Source organism: Triturus cristatus, chromosome 2_1, assembly GCF_964204655.1.
Source record: "Triturus cristatus chromosome 2_1, aTriCri1.1, whole genome shotgun sequence".
NCBI lineage: Eukaryota > Metazoa > Chordata > Amphibia > Caudata > Salamandridae > Triturus > Triturus cristatus.
This window is the reverse complement of record NC_140581.1, coordinates 5,155,542-5,179,656: the sequence shown is the minus strand read 5'-3', so window position 1 is coordinate 5,179,656 and position 24,115 is coordinate 5,155,542. Positions and strand designations below refer to the sequence as shown.

The 24,115-nt window shown below is 50.5% G+C and overlaps 1 protein-coding gene across 3 annotated transcripts in view; it reads right to left on the bottom strand.

The window, feature by feature from the left end:
* INTS10 (integrator complex subunit 10) overlaps window positions 1–24,115 on the bottom strand; it is a 457,110-nt gene that overhangs the window by 294,773 nt on the left and 138,222 nt on the right. For all 3 annotated transcript variants that reach the window (XM_085627594.1, XM_085627598.1, XM_085627600.1), the window contains exons 3-4: window positions 23,497–23,600; window positions 22,994–23,133 (exon numbers count right to left, since the gene is read on the bottom strand). In XM_085627594.1, coding sequence (XP_085483720.1) covers window positions 22,994–23,133; window positions 23,497–23,600 — 244 coding nt within the window. The remainder of the gene's footprint in view (window positions 1–22,993; window positions 23,134–23,496; window positions 23,601–24,115) is intronic.

Genomic DNA, 24,115 nt, shown 5'->3' with positions numbered 1-24,115 from the left:
CCCACTGGGGTGTCCAAGTCCTCTCCCTGTGGAGACAAGTCCTGAGTGGTTGGCTGTACAGAAGCTGGTCCCCCAGTCTTCTTACCTTTTCTCTTGGTGGGATGGGCCATACTTTCAGGCTCCAATCCTACTTTTTCAATCTTCCTCTTGCTCTGTGCTCTTGTTTGCACAAACACCAATTCAAGGATACCCAGCATGGCTGCATTGGTTTTCAACTCAACCTCAGCCCAGGCTGAGGTTTCCAGGTCATCTCCAAGCAGAAATGCAGCTGGTAGCTTTTGAGAGACCACTTCCTGTTTCAGGCCAGTAAATCCCCCCCGCCCCCCAGCCTAATGTCACTATAGCCATTGGATGATTAGTGGTAACACTGTCAGCACTGGTGACTGGGTAGGTTTTCCTAATCAAGTATTGCTCTGGGGAAACCAGTGTGTCTCTCACCATAGTGACACTGACACCTGTATCCCTCAGAGCTTCTATCCTAGTTCCATTAACCCAGGGGTTTTGTAAGTACTTCTTTAAGTTGGGTGGCCACACAGCTACAGTGGCAAACTCAACTTCCCCTTCTGAAACTAGAACTGCTTCAGTGTGCATCCTGAGTTGCTCTGGGCACACTGCTGATCCCATCTGTAGACTTGCCACCCCAGATGTAGCTGTACTGGTTGCCTTAGGGGCCTTGTTGTGGGGGCAAGTTTTATCTACAGTTAAGTGTCCCAACTTCTTACAGTAGTTACACCAGGCCTTTGTGGGATCAAAATTCTTCCCCCCTATAAGGCTGAGGCACATAGGGAGTAGTTCGCGACCCACCACCCTGTACAGGTTTTTGTGGCCGCTTAGAAGACTCAGACTTTTTATCTTGGGGATTCTCACCAACTTTCCCCAGGGGGAGGTTTTGAAAGGAATATGCTACTTACCAGTATGCATCTGTTCTTGGCATGTAGAGCTGCAGAGTTGTACACTTAGAATAGATCGCCATCTGGTGTAGGGCCCGGATGTTTGCAGTTTGTTTTTGTTCTTTGGACAGTCTTTGGAAGTCACAAGTTCGGTGACTCCTCCTTCGGTCCGTACTGCGCATGGGCTTCGGCTCCATCCTCAGATTGTTTTTCACCAACAGGGAAATGATGGAGCGTAGTAATAACAGTGAGAAACCCATGTGTGTTGTATCTAAATAAGATGGACTGGAACGGATACAGGTAGCCGGGGAGGCGGGTGGGCGTGTACAACTCTGCTGCTCTACATGCCAAGAACAGATGCATACTGGTAAGTAGCATATTCCGTTCGAGGCATATGAGCTGCAGATTGTACACTTAGCATAGATTATATAGCAGTACCCAACCTTAGCGGCGACCACCGGTATCCGTTGCAGCGGTTTGAAAAAGTGTCTTTAGTACAGCCTGGCCCACACTAGCTTGTTGCTTGGAATGCACGTCTACACAGTAATGTTTTGTGAAGGTGTGCGGTGGTGACCATGTGGCTGCTTTGCAGATGTCATCTAAGGGTATGTTCCCTAGAAAAGCCATAGAAGCCCCTAATTTTCTAGTAGAGTGGGCTTTAGGTGGAACAGATAATGTTATTTTTGCCTTTTGATAGCAAATTTGTATACACTTTACAATCCACCTAGCTATCCCTGATTTAGAGATGGGGTTGCCTTTATGTGGTGGAGAGAAGGAAACAAACAATTGTTTAGTTTTCCTGAAAGGTTGTGTTCTCTGTATGTAGTACAGTAAGGCCCTCTTAACATCAAGTGTATGTAGAGCCCTTTCCGCAACAGATTGAGGTTGCGAGAAAAAGACAGGTAATTCCACCGATTGATTGAGATGGAAGGGGGAAATGACCTTGGGCAGAAACTTTGGATTTGTACGAAGTATCACTTTGCTGTGATGTATTTGTAAGAAGGGTTCCTGTATAGTGAACGCTTGTATTTCACCAACCCTTCTAAGGGAAGTGATAGCTACGAGGAAAGCTGTTTTCCAGGTGAGGAACTGTAGCTCACATTTATGCATTGGTTCGAAAGGCGGACCCATTAGCCTTGTAAGAACTACATTTAGATTCCATACAGGGGAAGGTGGTGCCCTGGGAGGAATTACTCGTTTAAGGCCTTCCATAAAGGCTTTAATAGCGGGCACTCTGAACAGTGATAAATGCTGTCTGTTTTGTAGATAAGCAGCAATTGCTGCTAGGTGTAGGCGTATGGATGAATATGCCAGGTTACACCTGTGAAGATGGAGCAGATAGCATATGATGTGCTGTATGGATGCATCTAAAGGGTTGATTGTATTGTTACGGCAGTAAACCACAAATCTCTTCCACTTTGCGGCATAGCATGCTCGAGTGGTAGGACGTCTGGCTTCCTTGATAATGTTCATGCAATCAGGGGGAAGGTTAAGGTACCCAAATTCTAAGATTTCAGGAGCCAGATCGCAAGGTTGAGCTGAGCTGGGTCCGGGTGCCTGATTTCTCCATGGTTCTGAGTTAGGAGGCATGGGGACAGGTGCAGTTTTTGATGTGGTACCACCGAGAGCTGTAGTAGTGTGGTGTACCACGGCTGCCTGGCCCATGTTGGAGCTACCAGAATGAGTGTGAGGGAGTGCTGTTGTAGCTTCCTTACCACTAATGGAATTAGTGGGAGAGGTGGAAAGGCGTATGCAAATTTGCCTGACCAGTTCATCCATATCGCATTGCCTTTGGACAATGGGTGTGGGTATCTGGCGGCGAAGCTTGGGCATTTTTTGTTTTCGTGGGTGGCGAAGAGGTCTATCTGAGGATGCCCCCATTTGTGGAAGAATGGGCGAAGAACTTGTGGATGCAGTTCCCATTCGTGTAGTTGTTGCGTTTGTCTGCTGAGCAGATCTGCCATGGTGTTTTGTACGCCTGGAACGTGCTGTGCCAGGAGAAAGATGTTTTGAGGAATTGCCCATCTCCATATGCTCTGGGCTAAGCGGGAGAGCTGGGGAGAGTGTGTCCCCCCCCTGTTTTTGGATATAATACATTGCAGTCATATTGTCTGTGCGAATGAGGACTGCTTTGGCCGAAATCTGTTTTTGAAAAGATTTTAGGGCTAGAAAGATCGCCAAGAGCTCCAGATGGTTGATGTGGAGCGACTTTTGCTGTGGCGTCCATAGACCTTGCATTGTGAGGTGTAAGAGGTGCGCTCCCCAGCCGGAGAGCGATGCGTCCGCTGTTAGAATCACCTGAGGAACCGGGTCCAGGAACGGCCGCCCTTTGGAAAGGTTTGTGGTGTTCCACCACTGCAGAGAGTGATGGGTGCGGCCGTCCACCAACACCAGATCCGTCAGCTGTCCCTGGGCCTGGTTCCATTGTCGTGCTAGGCACTCTTGAAGTGGACGCATGTGGAGTCTTGCATGGGGCACTATGAAAATGCAAGATGCCATCATCCCTATGAGCATCATAAACACTCTTGCTGGAAGAGAGTGTTGAGGAAGGAACGTTTGGCGCAAGGCTTGTATGCTTGCGATTCTGGCTGAGTTTGGATAGGCAATACCTTTGGAGGTGTCTATAGTGGCCCCGAGATATTGCTTTGTGTGAGATGGTAGGAGGTGGGACTTTTGGTAGTTCACCGTGAAGCCTAGCTGGTGGAGCAGTTGAATGGAGCTGTTGGTATGTTGCACACATTGGTTGTAGGACGCGGCTTTTATGAGCCAGTCGTCTAAGTAAGGGAAGACGTGAATATGTTGACGTCTGATGTGTACTGCTACAACTGCTAGGCATTTGGTAAACACCCGTGGTGCAGTGGTGACCCCGAAGGGGAGAACTGTGAACTGGTAATGTTGACCGTCCACCACAAACCGGAGGTACTTCCTGTGAGAAGGGTGTATTGGAATGGGAAAGTATGCGTCTTTCAGATCCAAGGTAGTGAGAAAGTCTCCCTGACAGAGGAGCGGGAGGACTTGTTGTAGGGTGACCATGTGGAAATGGTCTGAATGTATGTATGCATTTAGAGGCCGGAGGTCCAGGATGGGCCTCAGGGTCCCGTCTTTCTTCGGTATTAGGAAATACAGAGAGTAGACCCCTAGATTTTGCTGATTGACGGGGACTTGCTCTATAGCGTGTTTTTGGAGGAGGGAGAGCACCTCCTGTTTGAGCAGTGTGGAATGTTCTTGAGACAATGGACGGTGCCTTGGTGGGATATTGGGTGGGGTAGATGTTAGCTCGAGACAGTACCCTGACCGAATATTTTGGGTCACCCATTTGTCCGATGTTATGGATTCCCATGCGTGGATAAAGTTTTGTAGTCTGCCCCCGACCGGAGTGGGATGGTCTGGGGGGAGCGGAGGGAAGTCATTGTGCGGGCGGGGTGGCAGAACGGGTGGTGTTAGTTTTGCCCCTGCCCTTATTGTTGTTGCCTCTGTAACCACCCCTTTGGTAGCCCTTCGAAAAGGTATTTTGAGGAGGGGATCTGTAGGAGGTAGAGGCGCTATCGGTGGAGTAGCCTCTGCCTGTGCTACGAAAGGATGAGCGTCGAAAGGAGCGTTTAGGGGTCTGTGATTGTAATGCCCCCATAGACTTTGCTGTGTCTGTGTCCTTTTTCATTTTTTCCAATGCTTCGTCTACCTTTGGCCCAAAGAGATTTTGTTGGTCAAAGGGGTGATTTAGTATGGATGCCTGGACTTCAGGCTTGAACCCTGAGATCCTGAGCCAGGCATGACGACGATGCAGGACACTAGTATTTATGGCTCTAGAAGCAGTGTCGGCTGCGTCGAGGGCACATTTAATGGAGGTGTTAGTAATTAGCTTACCCTCCTGTATTAGGTCATGAGCTTTGCGTTTGTGTTTTTCTGGGAGGTGCTGTATAAGAGCCTCAAGCTCATCGTAGTGTGCTCTGTCATAGCGCGCAAGCAGCGCTTGTGTATTCGCAATGCGCCAGATGTTTGCGGCTTGCGAGGCGGTGCGTTTGCCAGACGCGTCTAGAAGTTTGGATTCCTTATCTGGCGGTGGGGCCTCTCCTGAGGACTGGGAGTTAGCTCGCTTTCTAGCTGTGGACACAACTAGGGAATCTAAGGGAGCAGGGCCCTTAATGTATGTAGGGTCTGTGGGTGCCGCCTTATACTTTTTTTCTATTCTAGGGTTCAATACCATGGCCCTGACAAGGTCTTTGAACACCTCTGCAGCATGCTTGGTGACACCTTTAAGCATGGGCAAGATAGCTGTGGACTTATCCTGAATGTCGAATGTATCCAGTAAGAAGTCGTCTTCCACTGGTTCACTGTGCATTTCCACCCCATGGTAGTGTGCTGCTCTCTGCATTAAGTGGTGAAACCCTAAGGAGTCCTCTGGGGGAGACGGCCTGGATGGGTATAGGTCGTCCTGAGGCACATCCGGTATGTCAGGGTTTTGGTAGTCTTTCCATGGGTCTGGGGTCCCCGGTGGAGTGGTGTCCATTGGGGCGTCCGCCGGGTCATAATCTGGATCCCCGTAATCCGGATCTGGGGACGGGGTCGGGGAATGATGAGGCAAGGGTGGCGGAGACCTGGGAGGGGGAGGGGGTGGAGGAGGTGGAGGAGGGGGAGGAGGCACTGGGGAGGGCACCCTGAGAGGAGAAGTAGCAGAGTCCTTCCGCTTGGGCGGTGGGGGAGGAGCCGGTGTGTCAAGACGTCTTTTCTTGACAACTAAAGTCAATAGCCCAGTCTTTGGATCCTTAAATAAGGTCTTTTGCAAAGGATCTGGTGTAAAGAGGTCCAATGGCACCGAATCGTCCGCTGGCGCCGATGTTTTTGGAGCCGAGGATTTTGATGGTTTCTCTGCGCCATGCCTTTTTGGAACCTCCGGTTTTTTCGGTGTCGAAGTAGTTTTCGGCGCCGGAGCGTCGGTGCCGAGGGATTTGTGTTTGTCTTTTGTCGGCACCGAGAGTCCAGGCTTCGGCACCGGTGGCTTCGGAGTCGAGCTGGGCGTCACTTTCTTCGGTGCCGGACAGTGTTTATCGGCACCAGGCGTTGGCTGGCTCGAGCCCGAGCTGCCGTGAGACTTCTGAGGCTTCGACACCGGGCCCGAAGGTGGGGTGATAGAAGCTGTGTGCTTTGTTTTACCCAGGCCTGCAGGCGAGGGTGTAACCTGAGTCTCTTTGGTTTTGGGCGCGGGGGGTGGGAGGGGGTACAGTACTCACGACCCGCTGTGCCGGTGTGATGTCCTCCACGTCAGAGTCGTCGGCCTCGGAAGCGCTGACGACGTCTTCCTCCTGCTCGGTGTGTTGTTGCCCCGAAGCTCCGGTGTCGTCTCCGAAGATGTCCGGTGGAGCTGCAGTCGATGAGTGCGCCATGGTGCGTCGAGCTCTTCGATCCCGGATGGTCTTTTTTGATCGAAAAGACTTACAGGCGGGGCAGTCTCTAGCCTCGTGTTCTGGAGAGAGGCAAAGGTTACACACCTGATGGAGGTCGGTGTGGGGGAAATTTAGACCCACATTTTGGGCACTTTTTGAACGGAGTCCTTTCCATCGGCCGGGACCGGAGTCGAGGAGGGCCCGAAGGCCGGTGCCGATGTGCGGAATGGAGAAAAGTGCCGCTTCGAGAGATGGAGATAGATGAAGAAACTCGAAGAACGAGGATTTTCCGTCGGGGCTGGAACCGTAGAAGTTCGAAGCCGGAGCACGAAGTATCACATCCGAGCCCGATGGCGGAAAAAAACAATCTGAGGATGGAGCCGAAGCCCATGCGCAGTACGGACCGAAGGAGAAGTCGCCGAACTCGTGACTTCCAAAGACTGTCCAAATAACAAAAACAAACTGCAAACATCCGGGCCCAACACCAGATGGCGATCTATGCTAAGTGTACAATCTGCAGCTCATATGCCTCGAACCCACCTTTTTCTGGTCACCCCCAGTGGTTGTCCTGGTCACCCTAGTCTTGACCCAGTGGTCTGCCTTCTTTTCCAATTCTTCGGTAGAAATTAGACCTAGGTCTACCAAATGCTGATGCAACTTTTCATTTGTTCAATTACTTAGTACATGTTCCTTCATAAACAAATTTTAAAGTTCAGTAAAATCATGCACATTGTGTCCTGGTTAACCAACCATCCAGTGTCTTTACTGACTAGTCTACGAAGTCAATCCAGGTCTGGGTCTGGGTTTTGCGAGCCCCCCGTGAATCTAATTCTATACTCCTCAGTGGTGAGCCCAAATCCCTCAATCAGAGTCTTCTTCATGAGGTAATAGGACCCTGCATCTGTCCCAGCGAGGGTAAGAAGCCTGTCTCTGCAGTTACCAGAGAACAGTTCCCACAGGAGTGCCCCCCAGAGAGGTTTCTTTACTTTTCTCATGTCACAAGCCCTCTAAAAGGCTGTGAACCATTTGGTGATGTCATCACCTTCCTCAAATTTGTGGACAATCCCTTTGGGGATTTTAGGATCATAAGACTGTTCTTTATCCTTATTATTTTTATTGCCGACACCATTGATGGGTGCTAAACCCATCTCATTCCTTTCTTTCTCTAGAGCCAGGAGTCTGGACTCTAGTTCTAATCTCTTAGCCAGCTTTGCTAGAAAGCTGTCCTCTTCAAGGGGGGTCCCCCAGTGTGTTCTCTGGGACCTGGTCCACCTATGTGGGCTCTAGGTCCCCAGAGGTTGATTCTTGGAGGTAAGGGTATGTGGGCCCTTTCCTCCCTAGGGATTATTGGAGGGGGGTCACTATCCCCCTCATCCTCCTCCCTTTCCTCATCTGACTGGTCATCACCATGTCCAGATGGGTGGTCCTTAGCATACTCAGCCAAGAGCTCCAGGAGCCCTTGTTTGGTTGGATGCAGGCCCATTGGTATACTTTTCAGTTTGCATAGGAACCTCAATTCCTTGAAAGACAATTGTAAGTAAGGTGTGAGGTCGAGCTCCTCAACCAGGTCCTGCATGGTACTAACTTCACTAGTAGCTGGGTTTCTTTGAGACATTCTAACCTGACAGTTCTAATCCTTTACCCTTGACTACAATGACTTTTATTTTTCTAAAATTCTAAGGGGACTTCAGCAAGGCCCTGACAAGACTTTTAGTATTTTGGAAAGACCAATTTAGGAAATCAGAATTCTAAAGGCAATTTTAAGAGTTCTGTCGTGTGATCAGATGGTAACCAAGTAGTCCAACAAATGCAAGTTTGTATCCCACCGCTGATCCACCAATGTAAGAAAGTGGCTCTGTATATACTGCACCAAAGTAAGGTTCAGTGTCAATCAATCATTTGTAAAGCGCACTACATACCCGCGAGGGTCTCAAGGCGCTGGGGGTGGAGGGGGCGCTACTGATCGAACAGCCAGGTGTGGAGTATCCTCCTGAAGGTCAGCAGGTCTTGGGTCTGTCGTAGGCTCAGTGGGAGGGTGTTCCATGTCTTGGCGGCGACGTGGGAGAAGGATCTCCCGCCGGTGGTTGTTCTTCGGATGCGCGGGACGGTGGCGAGTGAGAAGCCGGCAGAGCGTAGCTGGCGGTTGGGGATGCAGAAGGAGAGCCATCTGTTGAAGTAGGCTGGGCCAGTCTTGTGGAGTGCTTTGTTTGCGTGGATGAGGAGCTTGAAGGATATCCTCTTGCTGACGGGGAGCCAGTGCAGGTTTCTCAAGTGGGGGGTGATGTGGCCGTGTCGTGGTACGTCGAGGATCAGTCGTGCCGAGTCGTTTTGGATGCAATGCCGTCGTTTGATGAGCTTGATCGGGGCTCCCGCGTAGAGGGCGTTTCCGTAGTCGAGTCTGCTGCTGACGAGGGCCTGGGTGACTGTCTTTCTTGTATCTGTAGGGATCCATCTGTAGATCTTGCGGAGCATGCGGAGGGTGTTGAAGCAGGAGGAGGAGCTGGCGTTGACTTGCTTGGTCATTGAGAGCGTTGAGTCGAGGACGATTCCCAGGTTGCGTGCGTGGTTGGTGGGTGCCAGGGCTGCCCCCAGTGCCGTCGACCACCAGGAGTTGTCCCAGGCTGAAGGGTTGGAGCCGAGGATGAAGACCTCCGTCTTGTCCGAGTTCAGCTTCAGGCGGCTGATCTTCATCCAGTCGGCGACGGCCTTCATTCCTTTGTGGAGGTTGGCTTTGGCGGTGATGGGGTCCTTGGTGAGGGAGAGGATCAGCTGAGTGTCGTCGGCGTAAGAAATTATGTTGAGGTCATGCTGTCGGGCGACGTGTGCGAGCAGGGCCATGTAAATGTTGAACAGTGTCGGGCTGAGGGAGGATCCCTGGGGTACGTCGCAGATGATCTCAGAGGTTTTGGAACGGAATGGGGGGGGAGGCAGACGCTCTGGGTTCTGCCGGAGAGGAAGGAGGTGGTCCATTCCAGAGCCTTGTCTCGTATCCCTGCGGCGTGGAGGCGTGCGCGTAGTGTGCGGTGGCAGACGGTGTCGAAGGCGGCAGAGAGGTCTAGGAGGATGAGTGCTGCGGTCTCACCGTTGTCCAGCAGGGTCCTGATGTCATCGGTGACGGCGATGAGGGCAGTCTCGGTGCTTTGGTTGCTGCGGAACCCTGACTGGGAAGGGTCCAGGATTCGGTTTTCTTCGTGGTATCGGGTTAGCTGTCTGTTGACGATTTTCTCGATGACCTTGGCCGGAAAGGGGAGCACAGAGATGGGCCGGAAGTTCTTGCGGTCTCTTGGGTCTGCCTTAGGTTTTTTGAGTAGGGCGTTTATCTCGGCGTGTTTCCAGCTCTCTGGGAAGGTCGCGGTCTTGAGGGAGAGGTTGATGACGTTGTGCAGGTGGGGTGCGATGGAGCTGCTTGCTTTGTTGAAGACGTGGTGCGGGAATGGGTCTGACGGAGAGCCGGCGTGGATTGTGCTCATGGTCTTGATGGTCTCATCGACACTCACGCTGGCCCAGGCTAGCAGGGGGTCATGGTCGATGGTGTGCAGAGGGTCTGTTTTGTTGCTGTCTGTTGGGGCTGTCTGGGTGTTGAAGCTGTCGTGGATGTCTGCTATCTTGCGGTGGAAGAAGGTGGCGAGGGAGTCGCACAGGGCTTGCGACGGCGGGATGTCGTTGGTGTTGGAGCTGGGGTATGAGAGTTCCTTCACAATGTTGAAGAGCTCCTTGTTATAGTGTGCACAGAGTCCCCAGTCCCCAGAGGTTTGGCAGGGAGATCCAGTCTCTGGGTGCGAGTCTCAGGACTGCCCTGGTGTAAGAAAGTGGCACTGTATATACTGACCCAAAATAAGGTTCAGTGTGCACAGAGTCCACAGTCCCCAGAGGTTTGGCAGAGGTTAAAGTTGGATATAACCTTACTCTCTAAAGTGGTAGCTTGGTCGAGCAGTAAGGCAGTATCAGAGGACAGTGTAAAGCATATGTTGTACACACTCAGTCAGCAAATGGTCTCACACACTCAAGAACTGAACTCTAGGGCCAATTGTTTTGTATATAAAAATATATAGTGGTTTTATTTTAGAACCACAAGTAGGTATCAAAATACTTTCTCAGAATGAAATGCTCTAGTTGAATACTTTCAATAAGCAATAGACTTTTTAAACGCAATAGTTACAGTTGTTGCAATAGGCAACACAATTCAAACACAATTATACCATTGAGCTCAGTGGGAATCTTTAAGTAAAGGCAATATCAATTACTTTGCATAGGTTTTTCTTCCTCGGGGCTGGATCCTGGATTCAGCCCTGGTGCATCTCCTGTAAACAGTTGAAAGAAATCGTTTTTGTTACACAGGCGATTTTTAAGGAATATTTGTATGTTTCAAAAATCGACACTTAGAAGAATTTCTGGCAAAAAACAGGAAATGTTATCCTATGGAGGAAAGTTTGGTTATCGGAAAATCACAGTTGTAATTGCTTTGTAGGGTCAGTGCTGGGCACAAAGATCCAGCACTGGGATATCTCCTGATAACAGGTGAGTAATTTCGTTTTCGTTGATCGGGTGATTTTTAGTGAATATTTTAAAGGTTCAAAACTCGACACTTAGAAGAATTTCCAAGTGAAAGCAGTCAATGTTAACCTATGGAGAAAAAGTGAGTTATCGGCTTTTGGGTAAGTACTCGACTGGCAGAGTTAAGGTTCTGGGCATAGACTCAGGGGTCTCCCAGGGTCAGCTATGTACAGTTGTTACACCCTCAGAGGCACAGGGGCAGCAGGTGCAGAGAGAGTAGGCCCAATGTTAGCCTATGGCGGGCAGGGGTCCTGTGGTTGGTGGCTGCTTGCAGGCAGGCCACGTGGCTGTGGGAGCTGGGATCCTGGTCACTTACTCAGGGCAAGTGGGGAAGTAGATTAGGACAGATGCTGCACTTCCAGGGGCACTCGGGCGGCTGGGTGCACGGGGCTTTGAGCCGTCAGGTGCTCAATGTATTTCAATGGAGAAGCTGCAAGATGAACAAAGGCTGCAAGCTCGGGGACGGAGATTCTTCAGGTGCAACCACCACTTCGAGAGGTAAGTTGGGAAGCTGTAGGTTAGGTAGGCACCCAGGAGTTGGGCACAGGGGGCCGCAGGGCGCTGGGTTGTCTTTTAGCATCGGGAAATCTTACCATCTGCTGGTCGCGGTTGGAGGGGTCCCTGGTTTTGAGGCTGCAGGCGTCGTCAGGAGCGTTAAGGAGGGTCCTTGGGTGCTGGATTCTTGGTCACAGTCACTGGGGGGACGTCCTCGTGGTCTTTGTTCCCTCAGGCACAGGCCGGGCTCGGCGGGTGCAGAGTGTGCTGGATTCGCGGTTCCTGGCTTGTTGCTTGTTTTGAGCAGAACCACTGCTCGTGGGAGACCCAGTTTTTTTGATGAGCAAGGCACTCAGGTCCTCCGGGGTTTTCGAGGTTGCTGACCACTGGAGACGCCGGGATTTAGCAGGAGGATGTTCGAGGGTCGACAGGCCTGTAGGGCTGGGTCCAAGTCAGTTGGTGTTGTCCTTTTATTAGCAGCTGCACGGCAGGTCTTCTTTCCTCTTCTTGTTGTTCTTGTTTCGGATTCGGGATCTGAGGAAGGAAGTTTCAGGGTGCCCCTAAATACTAAATTTGGGGCGTTACAGGTAGGTAAAGGTCAGGGACCAATGGGTCCCTTCCCTGGGGAGGGTACACCCCCTATCCTACCACTCTCCAGTGGGAGGGGGGCAGGAGCCTAGTCCTGATTGGGTAGGGCTCCCCGTCCTCAAGATGGCGAGAGCCCGGAGTTATGCCTCACCTCAACTCCCCCACCTGAGGGCTGGGGATGGCAGAGGCTGGCACTCCCCCTTTCCTCACTTGGGTTTTCCCGCCGATCTTCCTGCCAGAGTGGGGGTCAGAACCGGTGGGGGCCAGTTGCTGAGTACAGCAAGTGGCCTGGAGAAGCTCACAAAGGCGGCATGCCTTTGAAGCATACCCTGCCCATCCTGGAGGAGGAGACCTAGCACCTCGCCCAGGATGTGCATTGTTGCGGGCCCACAAGAGCGGATGGCTCTCTACCCAGGGGTCCAGCAACATGTCTGCTGGGTGGTAGCCTAGGCAGCCTCTGAGTCAGGGCGCTGGTTTTTGGTTAGTTTTAGGGGGCATCTATAAGATGCCCTCTGTCGTGCATTTTACATTAAATCCCACACTGTCATCAGTGTGGGTTTAATGTGCTGAGAAGTTTGATATCAAACTTCTCAGTCTTCAGTGTAGCCATCATGGTGCTGTGGAGTTCGTGATGACGATCTCCCAGCACCATATACTCTTAATGGCAGTACTGCACTTACAGTGCCCAGGAATGGACCTGGGTACTGTAGGGGTACAGGGCTCATGCACCTGTACCCAAACCACTGGCATAGGGCACCCAGCTAGAGGGGGACTGAGGTATGTCAGGGCAGTGTGTTTGTGGGCAGTGTCAAAAAGTGTCAATGTTATCCAATGGAAGGAAAACAGGTTAACGGTTCACAGGTAAGTAATCGACTGTGGGAGTGAAGGTTCTGTGGTTAGACTCAGGGGTCCACCAGGGTCAGTGATGCACTGTTGTTGCACCCTCAGCAGTACTAGGGCGACCGGGTGCAGTGCTGGGGCCCAATTTTATCTAATGGGGAATAGGGGCCCTTCGGTTGGTGGCTGCTGGCAAGCATGCCACTGGGCTGTGGGAGCAAAGCGCCTAGGGTTAAGCTGAGGGCAAGTTGGGGACCAAAGGTGCACCCTCAGCAGCACTGGGGCGGCTGGGTGCAGAGTGCTGTTTCGACGTTGGGCGCCCTGTTGTTTTCTATGGAGAACCTCTGGTTTGCAAAAGTACTGAAGGCAGGGAGACGAAGGACTTCTGGGTGCGACCACCACTTGGAGAGGTAAGTTGGGAAGTTAAGGGTTGGTTAGGCACCGTCCGTTTGGGCACACAAGGCCGTGGGCCATCGGGTGCAGGGGTACCTTTTGGGGTCTGTTCTTCTTACCAGCTCCTGGTCGCGGTTAGGGGGGCCTCCTGGATTTAGGCTGCAGGCGTCGACTGGAGGCTTGAGGCAGATCAGGACACACCGGGATTTCGCAGGAGCAGGTTCGAGGGGAGACATGCTTGTAGGGCTGGGGCCAAGTCAGTGGGTGTCATCCTCTTGTTAGCTCTGCACGGCTCTTCGGTCCTTCTTATCTTCTTTTCTTGTTGTTTCTGGATCTGAGGAAGCAAGGTTCAGGGTGCCCCCTAATTACTAGATTTAGGGGCGTTACAGGTAGGCAGGGATCAATGGGTCCCTTCCCTGGGGTGGGTACACCCCCTATTCTGCCACTCTCCAGTGGGAGGGGGCAGGAGACTGTCCCTGGTTGGCTGGGTCCCCCCATCCTCAAGATGGCGTGGACTCGAGGTTGTGCTTCACCTCACCTGCTCCACTTGAGGGGTGGAGTTGGCAGAGGTGGGCACACCTCTCTACCTCACTTGTTTCTCTCGCTGGTTCTCCCGCCCAAAGTGGGGGGTAGACCCAGTGGGGACCAGTTGCTGAAAGCAGCAAATGGTCTGGAGAGGCTAACAAAGGAGGCATGCCAATGAAGCTTCTCCTTCGTGAACCCTGCTCATCCTGGAGGAGGAGGCTTGGCACCTCGTCCCAGGATGTGCATTGTTTCAGGCCCCCGAGAGCAGCAGCTCTCGACCCAGGGGTCCAGAAACATGTCTGGTGGTGACAGCCTAGGCAGCAGTTGGTTTAATATGCTGAGAAGTTTGATACCAAACTTCCCAGTCTTCAGTGTTGCCATTATGGTGCTGTGGAGTTCGTAATGACAAACTCCCAGCACCATATACTCTTAATGGCAGCACTGCACTTACAGTACCCAGGAATGGACTTGGGCACTGTAGGGGTACAGGGATCGTGTACCTGTACCCTCACCACTGGCATAGGGCACGCAGCTAGAGGGGTGACTGATGTATGCCAGGGCAGTGGTTTGTGGGCATGGCACACAGGGATGTGTGCCATGTCGACTCTTCACTTTGTTCTGCACCAAGACACTCAGCCTGCAAAGGCAGTGAGTGTGTGTGTGTGTGTGTCAGGGTACAGGACCTCCAAGGGTGGCACAATAAGTGCTGCAGCCCTTAGAGGCCTTCTCTGGTCACAGCGCTATGGGTACCTGTGGTACCATTTTCCAGGGGCTGACATGTGGCCAGAGATGCCAATTGGGTTTAGGCTTCAATGCAGTTTTAGGGAAGGAACGTAGGCCCTGGGTACCTGATTAGCAGGAGCCCAGGGCACACTCAGTCAAAGAACATCAGCAATTCAGCAAAAAGTGGGGGCAACCATGCAAGAAAGAGGGCACTTTCTCACACAACTGCATAGTTAAGATAGAGGGAAAGGAAAATGCTACTTACCAGTATGCATCTGTTCTTGGCATGTAGAGCTGCAGATCCGCACACTGTGCATTAGATCGCCATCTGGTGTTGGGCTCGGATGCTTGCACCTTGTTGTTGTCTTGGAAGAAGTCTCTGTAGTCATGAGATAGGTGACTCCTCCCTTGGACGATAGTGCGCATGGGCATCAACTCCATCCTCAGATTGTTTTTCGCCATGATGGGAAATGATGGAGTTAGTAGAAAAGAAAAAGATGTCCATGTGTGTATATCTAAATAAGATAGTACTGGAACAGATACAGGTCCAGGGGAGGTGGGTGGGTGTGTGCGGATCTGCAGCTCTACAAGCCAAGAACACATGTAAACTGGTAAGTAGTATTTTCCGTTCGAGGCATATGAGCTGCAGATCGCACACTGTGCATAGACTGTACAGCAGTGTCTCCCCTAGCGGTGGTCACCTGTATCGGTTGCAGTAGATTGAAATAGGGTTTCAAGAACAGCTTGGCCTACGGAAGCCTGTTGCTTAGCCTGCATGTCAACACAATAGTGTTTGGTGAAGGTGTGTGTTGTAGACCATGTTGCTCTTTTACAGATGTCATCTAAGGGAATTTTCCCTAAGAATGCCATGGAAGCCCCTAGTTTGCGTGTTGAGTGCGCTCTAGGGGGAATTGTTAACGTGCGTTTAGCCTTGTGGTAGCATATTTAGATACATTTAACGATCCACCTCGCAATCCCAGCTTTGGAGATGGGGTTACCTTTATGAGGTGGGGAGAAGGCTGCAAACAATTGTTTTGTTTTCGGAAAGGATTTAGTCCTGTCAATGTGATAAAGTAGTGCTCCTTTGACGTCTAGTGTGTGAAGAGCTCTCTCTGCTACGGAGTCTGGGTTTTGAAAAAATACCGGTAACTCCACCGATTGGTTAAGATGAAATGCAGAGATCACTTTAGGAAGGAATTTTGGGTTTGTTCTGAGAACCACTTTGTTACGATGTATTTGTAAGAAAGGTTCTTGTATGGTTAAAGCCTGGATCTCACTTACTCTTCTGAGAGAGCTGATTGCAATAAAGAAAGCTACTTACCATGTAAGGAACTGAAGTTCACATTTATGTAGAGGTTCAAATGGGAGTCCCATGAGCCTAGTAAGTACAATGTTTAGATTCCACACCAGAGAGGGTGGTAATCTGGGAGAAATTATTCTTTTAAGGCCTTCCATAAAGGCTTTAATTGCTGGGACCCTAAAAAGTGACAAGTGTTGTCTGTTTTGTAAATAAGCAGCAACTGCTGCAAGATGTAAACGTATGGATGAATATGCTAAATTACATCTTTGCAAATGTAGTAAGCTGCAAATGATGTCTTGAATGGATGCATCCAGTGGAACGATGTTCTCGTTAGTGCAGTAAATGGCAAACCTCTTCCATTTTGCAGCATAGCAAGCTCTAGTGGTGGGGCGCCTGGCTTCTTTAATGATGTTCATACAATCTGGTGGAAGGTTAAGATAACCAAACTCTAGGACTTCAGGAGCCAGATTCAGTTGACCTGGATCGGGGTGCCTTATCTCTCCATGGTTCTGCGTTAGTAGTGCTGGGGAGAGGCGTTGTTTTTGGTGTGGAGCTAGTGAGAGTTCGAGTAGTGTTGTGAACCACGGTTGGGGTGCCCATGTGGGAGCTTCCAGGATCATTTTGAGAGACTATTGTTGGAGCTTGCGTACCACTAGGGGAATCCGTGGGAGTGGCGGTGTTGGACAGGCCACATGAAGGGCTTGCTCCCTCCCCGCATGACAAGGCCCAAGCCCCGGACTCCCAGGTGTTACCCACAAGGGCAACCCGCACCCAGTCTCCCGACGGAACTCCTGCCCCCGGACATCCATGTATCTTGGGGCCGAACCACTACCGGCTCCCCCGGCCGGATCAGCCGCCATCTTGGACACTGCGCCACGAGGCCGCGTGGCCTCAGCTCGACCCTAACCCTGGGCCTGGCCCGGCCCCGACATCCCGGCACCACCATCCACCCAGGAGGTGAACGGACCACTTGGCAGGTCAATGGGAGAAAGAAGTGTCGATGGCTCTCCCCCGCCAGGTGCCGATCGCCCTCCAGCTCCCCCGGGCGCTGGCTCCACCCCCTGCTGGGTGTCTGGACTCCCTCATCCCGGACCCCCCGACCTCCCAGTGCGAGGGTCCGGACATCAAAGGGCGCCAGACCTATAACTAGGGCAGCTCCAGAGCAGGAAGGCAGTTGTATCCTGGAGTCGAGAGACACCGAGAAGAACTCAGCCTTGACGGACTACTGGCGCTGCCGTAGCCCTGCCTTGTGAATTATCATCCTGCCTGCTGGCGCTGCCGCGGCCTTCTGCATCATCCATCCTCGTCGGGACCTGCTGGCGCTGCCGCGGACCGTGTAACGACCACCTTCATCGGGACCTGCTGGCGCTGCCGCGGACCGTGTAACGACCACCTTCACCGGGACCTGCTGGCGCTGCCGCGGACCGTGTAACGACCACCTTCTCCGGGACCTGCTGGCGCTGCCGCGGCCCGTCCAAGCTAGAACACCGAGCTCGAGGATTGTGAGCCACCCACCATACCATCTCAGCTACCAGATTGGTAACCAGACTGTCCCGCTACCCCCTTTTCCCATACCAAGAGACTAGAACCGAGGGGACCCCTGAGTCCAGACCTCCTTGTACTATTTCATCGTACCTCAAGAAATCGCCTATAAAGAACGTTAAATCCTATCCTTGTGTGGTGTGTATCTGTGGGGGGGAAGTTACTCATCTGTACGATCGCTGGAGACGGCTCTCCCCGGAGACCTCTCCCCTTTTCCTCGGCCGACCCTCCCGGTCCGTCTAACAGGCGGAAAAGCGTAGGCAAATCTGCCTGACCAGTTCATCCATATTGCATTGCCCTTGGATAACGGGTGTGCAAACCTGGTGGCGAAAGTTGGGCATTTTGTGTTTTCATGTGTGGCAAACAGATCTATGTCTGGTTGGCCCTGCATGTGGAAAAATGGTATAAGAACTTGCGGATGTAGCTCCCATTCGTGAATCTGCTGTGTCTGTTGACTTAACAGATCCGCAATCTGATTGTGAACCCCTGGAAGGTGTTCTGCAAGTAGGTATATGTTTTGTGGGATGGCCCATCTCCAAATGTTCTGTGCAAGCTGGGACAGCTGCAGAGAATGTGTGCCTCCTTGTTTTTGTATGTAATACATGGCTGTCATGTTGTCCATCTGGATCAGGACAGCTTTGTTCTGCACATGTATTTGGAATGATTTCAGTGCTAGGAATATTGCTAGTAGCTCTAGATGATTGATGTGGAGCACTTTTCGTTGAGAGGTCCATTTGCCTCGAGTTGTGTGATTGAGGAGGTGGGCTCCCCATCCTGTGAGTGATGCGTCCGTTGTCAGTACTATCTGTGGAACAGGTTCGAGGAACGGCCGCCCTTTGGTTATGTTTGTTGTGTTCCACCACTGTAGAGAGCGATGTGTGCGGCTGTCCACCAACACCATCTGTAAGTTGTCCTTGAGCCTGATTCCACTGACGCGCTAGACATTCCTGTAGAGGTCGCATTTGAAGTCTTGCATAAGGTACAATATGCAAGATGCCATCATGCCTATGAGTTGCATGAACACTCTGGCTGGAAGAGAGTGTTGGGTTTGAAATTTTGTGGTGAGGGTTTGTATGCTGGCTATCCTGGCGGGACTGGGATATGCTAGAGCTGTGGAGGTGTTTTTGTGGCCCCTAGATATTGTTGTACATGAGAGGGCTGGAGATGCGACTTGGTGTAGTTGACTGTGAATCCCAAGTTGTGCAAGGTTTGGATGGTTTGATGAGTGTGTTGAACACACTGGTTGAATGACTTGGCTTTTATTAGCCAGTCGTCCAGATATGGGAAGACATGGATTTGTTGTCTCCTTAAGTGTGCTGCTACCACTGCAAGGCATTTCGTGAATACCCTGGGTGCGGTGGGCACCCCGAATGGAAGGACTTTGAACTGATAGTGTTGTCCGTCCACTACGAACCTTAGATACTTCCTGTGAGCAGGATGTATGGGAATGTGGAAGTAAGCGTCCTTGAGATCTAGTGTGGCAAGGAAGTCTCCTTGTTGCAGCAGTGGAAGCACTTGTTGTAGAGTGATCATGTGAAAATGATCGGAGTGTATATACAGATTGAGAGGTCTGAGGTCGAGTATTGGGGATCCTTTTTGGGGATTAGGAAATACAGGGAGTAAACCCCTGTTCCCTGATGTGGTAAGGGGACTGGCTCTATGGCTTGCTTTTGAAGCAGCAAGAGAACTTCTAGTTTTAAAAATGTAAGATGGTCTGTGGACATTGGGCGCTGCTTTGGTGGTATGTTTGGGGGGGTAGCTGTAAGTTCCAGGCAGTAACCATACTGGATAATTTGTCTTACCCACTTGTCTGTTGGGATAGAGTTCCAGACAGGTAGGAACTGTGATAATCTTCCCCCGAACGGAGTGGAATGGTCTGGGGGGAGTGGAGGGAAGTCAGTGTTTATTAGCAGGGGAGCTGCGAGTGCTATTGTTACCTCGGCCTCTCCCTTTGCTGTTATTTCCCCGGTATCCTCCTCTAAAATATCCTCTGTTAGGGGATGTTTGAGTGGTATTTTTGAACGAAGATGAGGTGTCTGCACCGACGTTTTTGGAGGCTCCTCTATAAAAGTAGCGACGAAAGGAGCCGTGTGTGTATGGAGACTGCAATGCTCCCATGGACTTAGCAGTCTCTGTGTCCTTTTTCATTTTTTTTCAAGAGCGGTGTCCGCAGCCGGTCCAAAAAGTTGTTCTTTATTGAGCGGCTGTTTGAGAATGGGTGTTTGGACCTCTTGCTTAAAGCCTGAAATTCGTAGCCAGGCATGTCGTCTGAGCAGTACGCTAGTATTGATGGACCTAGAGGCAGTGTCTGCTGCGTCAAGGGCACATTTAATTGAGGCGTTTGTTATTAATTTGTCCTCTTGTATTAGGTCATTTGCCTGAGTTTTGTATTGGTCAGGCAAATGCTGTAATAGGGTTTCCAGTTGGTCATAGTGGGCCCTATCATATCTAGCCAACAGTGCTTGCGTGTTGGCTATGCGCCAGTGATTGGCCGCTTGCGCAGCTACCCTTTTGCCAGATGCATCTAGCAATTTAGATTCTTTATCAGGGGTGGTGCATCCCCGGATGTTTGTGAATTGGCGTGTTTCCTAGCGTTGGAAACTACTAGTGAATCTAAAGGGAGCTGTTGTTTGATGTACGCAGGGTCAGCTCTATATTTTTTATCGATTCTGGGATTAAGAATCCTGGCTCGTACAGGATCTTTGAATATGTCAGGGACATGTTTAATGACCCCCTTTAATCATTGGTTTGATTTGTACAGGTTTTTGGGACTGTTCAAACGTATCTAAAAGAAAATCTTCCTCTGTTGTGTCCGAGTGCATGTGCATACCGTGAAAAACAGCAGCCCTATTGAGAAGTTGTCCAAAACCAATGTTGTCGTCTGGGGGAGATGGTTTTGTTGAGTATGGTTGGGGGCTTGGGAGGTCTGATGGATCTATTGTAATCATCCCAATCGTCTTGTGGTGTGTCCTGTGGATCCATGAACGGGTCATTAGGGTCTCTCCCTCCCCCTAACCCATCATCATCGTGTGGCGGTGGTGTATGTGGTGGAGAGGTTACAGGCAGAGGTGGTGTAACAGGTTTAGGGGGAGGAACAGGATTAGAAGGAAGGACAGGAGAAGAAGGTGGTATGGGTGAAGTGGCACAGTCCTTCTTCACAGGCACTGGAGGGGGGTGTGCAGTATCTAGCTTCCTCTTTTTGCACGGCACAGTCGTGACATGTCCTGTTTTGGGATTTAAAAGTTCCTCTTCCTCGATAACCGGTTTCGGCGCCGATTTTTTCAGTTCAGAGCGGGGTTGAGGTTTCTGCTCCTTGGCCTTAGGAGGTGTAGTAGAATCCTTTGGCTTGTTTTTCGGTTCTAAGGGTTTGGGTCTTGGGGCCGAAGTGTGATCTTTAGGCTTGGAAGTGTCCGGAGCCGGTTTGTCTATCGGCCTCAAGGTGTTCGGGCCGGTTTGTCTTTTGGCGTTGACGTTTTCGGAGCCAATTTTGGAGTCGAGTGTTCTTTTGGCTTTGGTACAGAAGGCACCTATGGGACTATTATAAGCGGTTTGCTCGGTCCCGAGCTACCGGAAGGCTTGTCTTTTTTCTTCGGGCCCGGGGGCAGGGCTTCTGAAGTGTGTTTTTGGTCGCGACTGGGGCCCACAAGCGAAGTCTTGACCAGTGCCTTCTGTTTTGGTGGTGGGGCTGGGGTAGGGGCAGTTGTACTCACTCGTTGACCAGGAGTGATGGGGTCGTCCGAGTCTTCTGCCTCTGACACAATTTCAAGGACTTCGGAATCTTCTTCTGTGACATCGGGGCCTTCGAAGATGTCCACTGGTTCCGGAGCTGATCTCTGCGCCATGATGTGTCGTCAGGCCCGACGATCTCGGATAGTCTTTTTGAATCGAAAAGAGGCGCAGGCTTGGCAGTTGGACTCGTCGTGTTTTGGCGAGAGGCACAGGTTACAGACCTTGTGATGGTCACTGTGTGGGAACTTCGCTCCACACTGGGGACATTTTTTGAACGGGGTCCTTTCCATGAGCCGTAGGCCTTTACGGCGTTGATAGGCCCAGCAGGCTGCGTCGACGACTGAAATCGAGCGGATGAAAGGTGCGACGATTGATACGTTCGAAATCAATTCCGAAGAATTAGAGAACGTTTTGCGCGTTGAAAAGTTTGAAAAAGACGTTTCAAACCGGTGCGCAAAATTTGCATCCGAACCCAATGGCGGAAAAAACAATCTGAGGATGGAGTCAATGCCCATGCGCACTATCCTCCAAGGGAGGAGTCATCTATCTTGTGACTACAAATACTTCTTCCAAGACAACAACAAGGTGCAAGCATCCAAGCCCAACACCAGATGGCGATCTAATGCACAGTGTACAATCTGCAGCTCATATGCCTCAAACATAATGTTGGGGAAAGTACACAGCCCTGGACTGCACCTTTGTACACCCCTATGCGTTTTGTTAGCTCGCCCCTAGTACCGGCATAGTGTCATGATGCAAAAACCAGGATGTTCAAAAGGTCTGGCAGGACCTAATTTTTCTTCAACGTCTGTCATAATTTATGGCGGGCAACAAAGTCTAACGCATATCTTAAAACAGCAAATAGTGGATATAAATGTGACTTCTGGAGAACATGGGGTCCTCAAACCCCATGGAAAGCGTAAGTACCTCTTCTGATATAGGTGTCATGGCCTACTGCCCAGATGGGCTTTGAGGCAGCTCTCTGTCACACTATATAGGTCTTTTTACTCACTCATTAGGAGGTTAATTTAGACATTGTGTACCACGACACATGGCGTAAGCTTGAGTTGTACTTGCAGGACTCTTCCTTGAAACTCCAGTGGCGGAGCCCTAACTTCACTCTAACAGACACGCCAGCTTCGGCTGGGAGAGCGAACGAAAACATGCAAGCATCGGCTGGAAGAGCGAACACAAACACACCAGCATCAGCCGGGAGAGCAAACGCAGACACGCCAGCATCGGCTTGGAGAGCGAACACAGACACCTTTCACAACACTGCTCCAAATTATTAGCGATGACCTCCCTGGGTGTTCAAGAGAAGCACAAGAGTATCACGTACTGTGAATAATACTGCACATCTCCAGACAATGCACCAGGCACAAGGCACAGTGCAGTCAGACAGTCACTTCATTGATGTGCTTGCACGGCTCTGGCGAAGATGGGTTCTGGAAACCCTTTGCACCAAGGGTCCCTGAGTGAAACTCGGGACAGAGCTGCTTAGACTCAAGCCAAGTGCCCGGGGATGCCTATGACCGAGGAAAACAACCTTTTCAAAACAGCAGACACTGCAGCACAGGTTTTGGAAGAAATACACAATTGTATAAAACTGTACATATGTTGTATCTAAAAAGTGTCACATCTATACTGCAGTGAAGAGTTTGACGGTCGGAGTTATCTATCAACACCAGATGAGGGGCTGTAGTTCACTGTGCCTTGGGGCTCCTGTGCTTCGCCTTTGCTTTGGAGGGCAGCCTGGGCAGGACCATACCATTTTAATCAGGACCAGGAGTGATTTGCATATGGTTTTAACCCTGCTGTAGGGATACAGCCGACAGGAAGGAATATTTGAGATGCACTGAAAGTAAGTACCATAGGTTGAGTTCAAGCATTACCATCTCTCATGTTTTTCCACTATCATGAATCGTCTTAGAAAATAGCTGTGTCCCAAAAAAGGGAGGAACAAAAGCTGCAATTTACATAAGTAAGGATAACTTTGGATGCCAAGACCCAATGTCTGCTTCCACTCAATCACCTACCCCGTGCTGTACCACGGTCTCTGGAAAACGTCTAAGTAGCAGCAGAAGCATCTCGGCTCGCTCCAGGGTATTGAAGCACTGCTCAGTGGCCTTCAAAAGCATCTCACATTGAACTCGACCTGGAAGAGTCTCAAAGAGGCCTGAAAAACACAGGCAATAACATAAAACGAAGGAAAATGGACATAAAATACAGCTGAAAACAAATGACCAAGAGCAAGAAAGACCACAAACGCAGATCATTCCTGAGGACACGAAGATTGGAAAGCTAAAAGTATTGTGCGTGGAATTGAAGGTATTTTTTGAGTGACAGAGATTCCTTATTGTTACAAATAAACTACAGTAGAGATCACAATACAATGCATTTAATTATACCAGAGATAGAATTCCTAACTTGCTACCCACCTCCACCACTCATGTGTGTAACCCTTACCTTGAAGAAATGGAGTCCGTTTGTCCTGTGAGTCATTCTGCCCACCTCCACCACTCTTGTGCGTAACCCTTACCTCGAAGAAATAGAGTCTGTTTGTCCTGCGAGTCATTCCTGAGAGCTGATGTAATGACACTGATTTCACGCCACACAACAGGTTGGTCTGGAAAGTTTACAAACCTACAATAGATATATTAGTGAAAGAATTAACTAAACCCAATGCACGAAGACTGCATGACAATCAAACAAGGAACACAGAACACATTTTGAAAAATGTCTGAAGGGAATTAAAATCCTTAGAAGTTGGAGCTGTAAATGTCCTACACGTGTTTAAGACCACCAATGTCGCAAGCCTTTAAATAATGCGTTTTGTTATGACACTTTATGTGTTTCTTTGGGACACTCACTCTCAGGCATTCAATGAGGTGTCGGAGTTTGATGTGCATGGATGAGCCCAAGAGTGCTGGTAGACATGCTAACTTATAAATGAACAGAGTGTGACATTGTTTGGGACACTCACTCAAGGAGGTGTCGGAGTTTGATGTGCATGGATGAGCCCAAGAGTGCTGGTAGAGATGCTGACCTATAGATGAACAGAGGGTGACATTGTTTGGGACACTCACTCTCAGGCGATCAAGGAGGTGTCGGAGTTTGATGTGCACGGATGAGCCCAAGAGTGCTGGTAGAGATGCTGG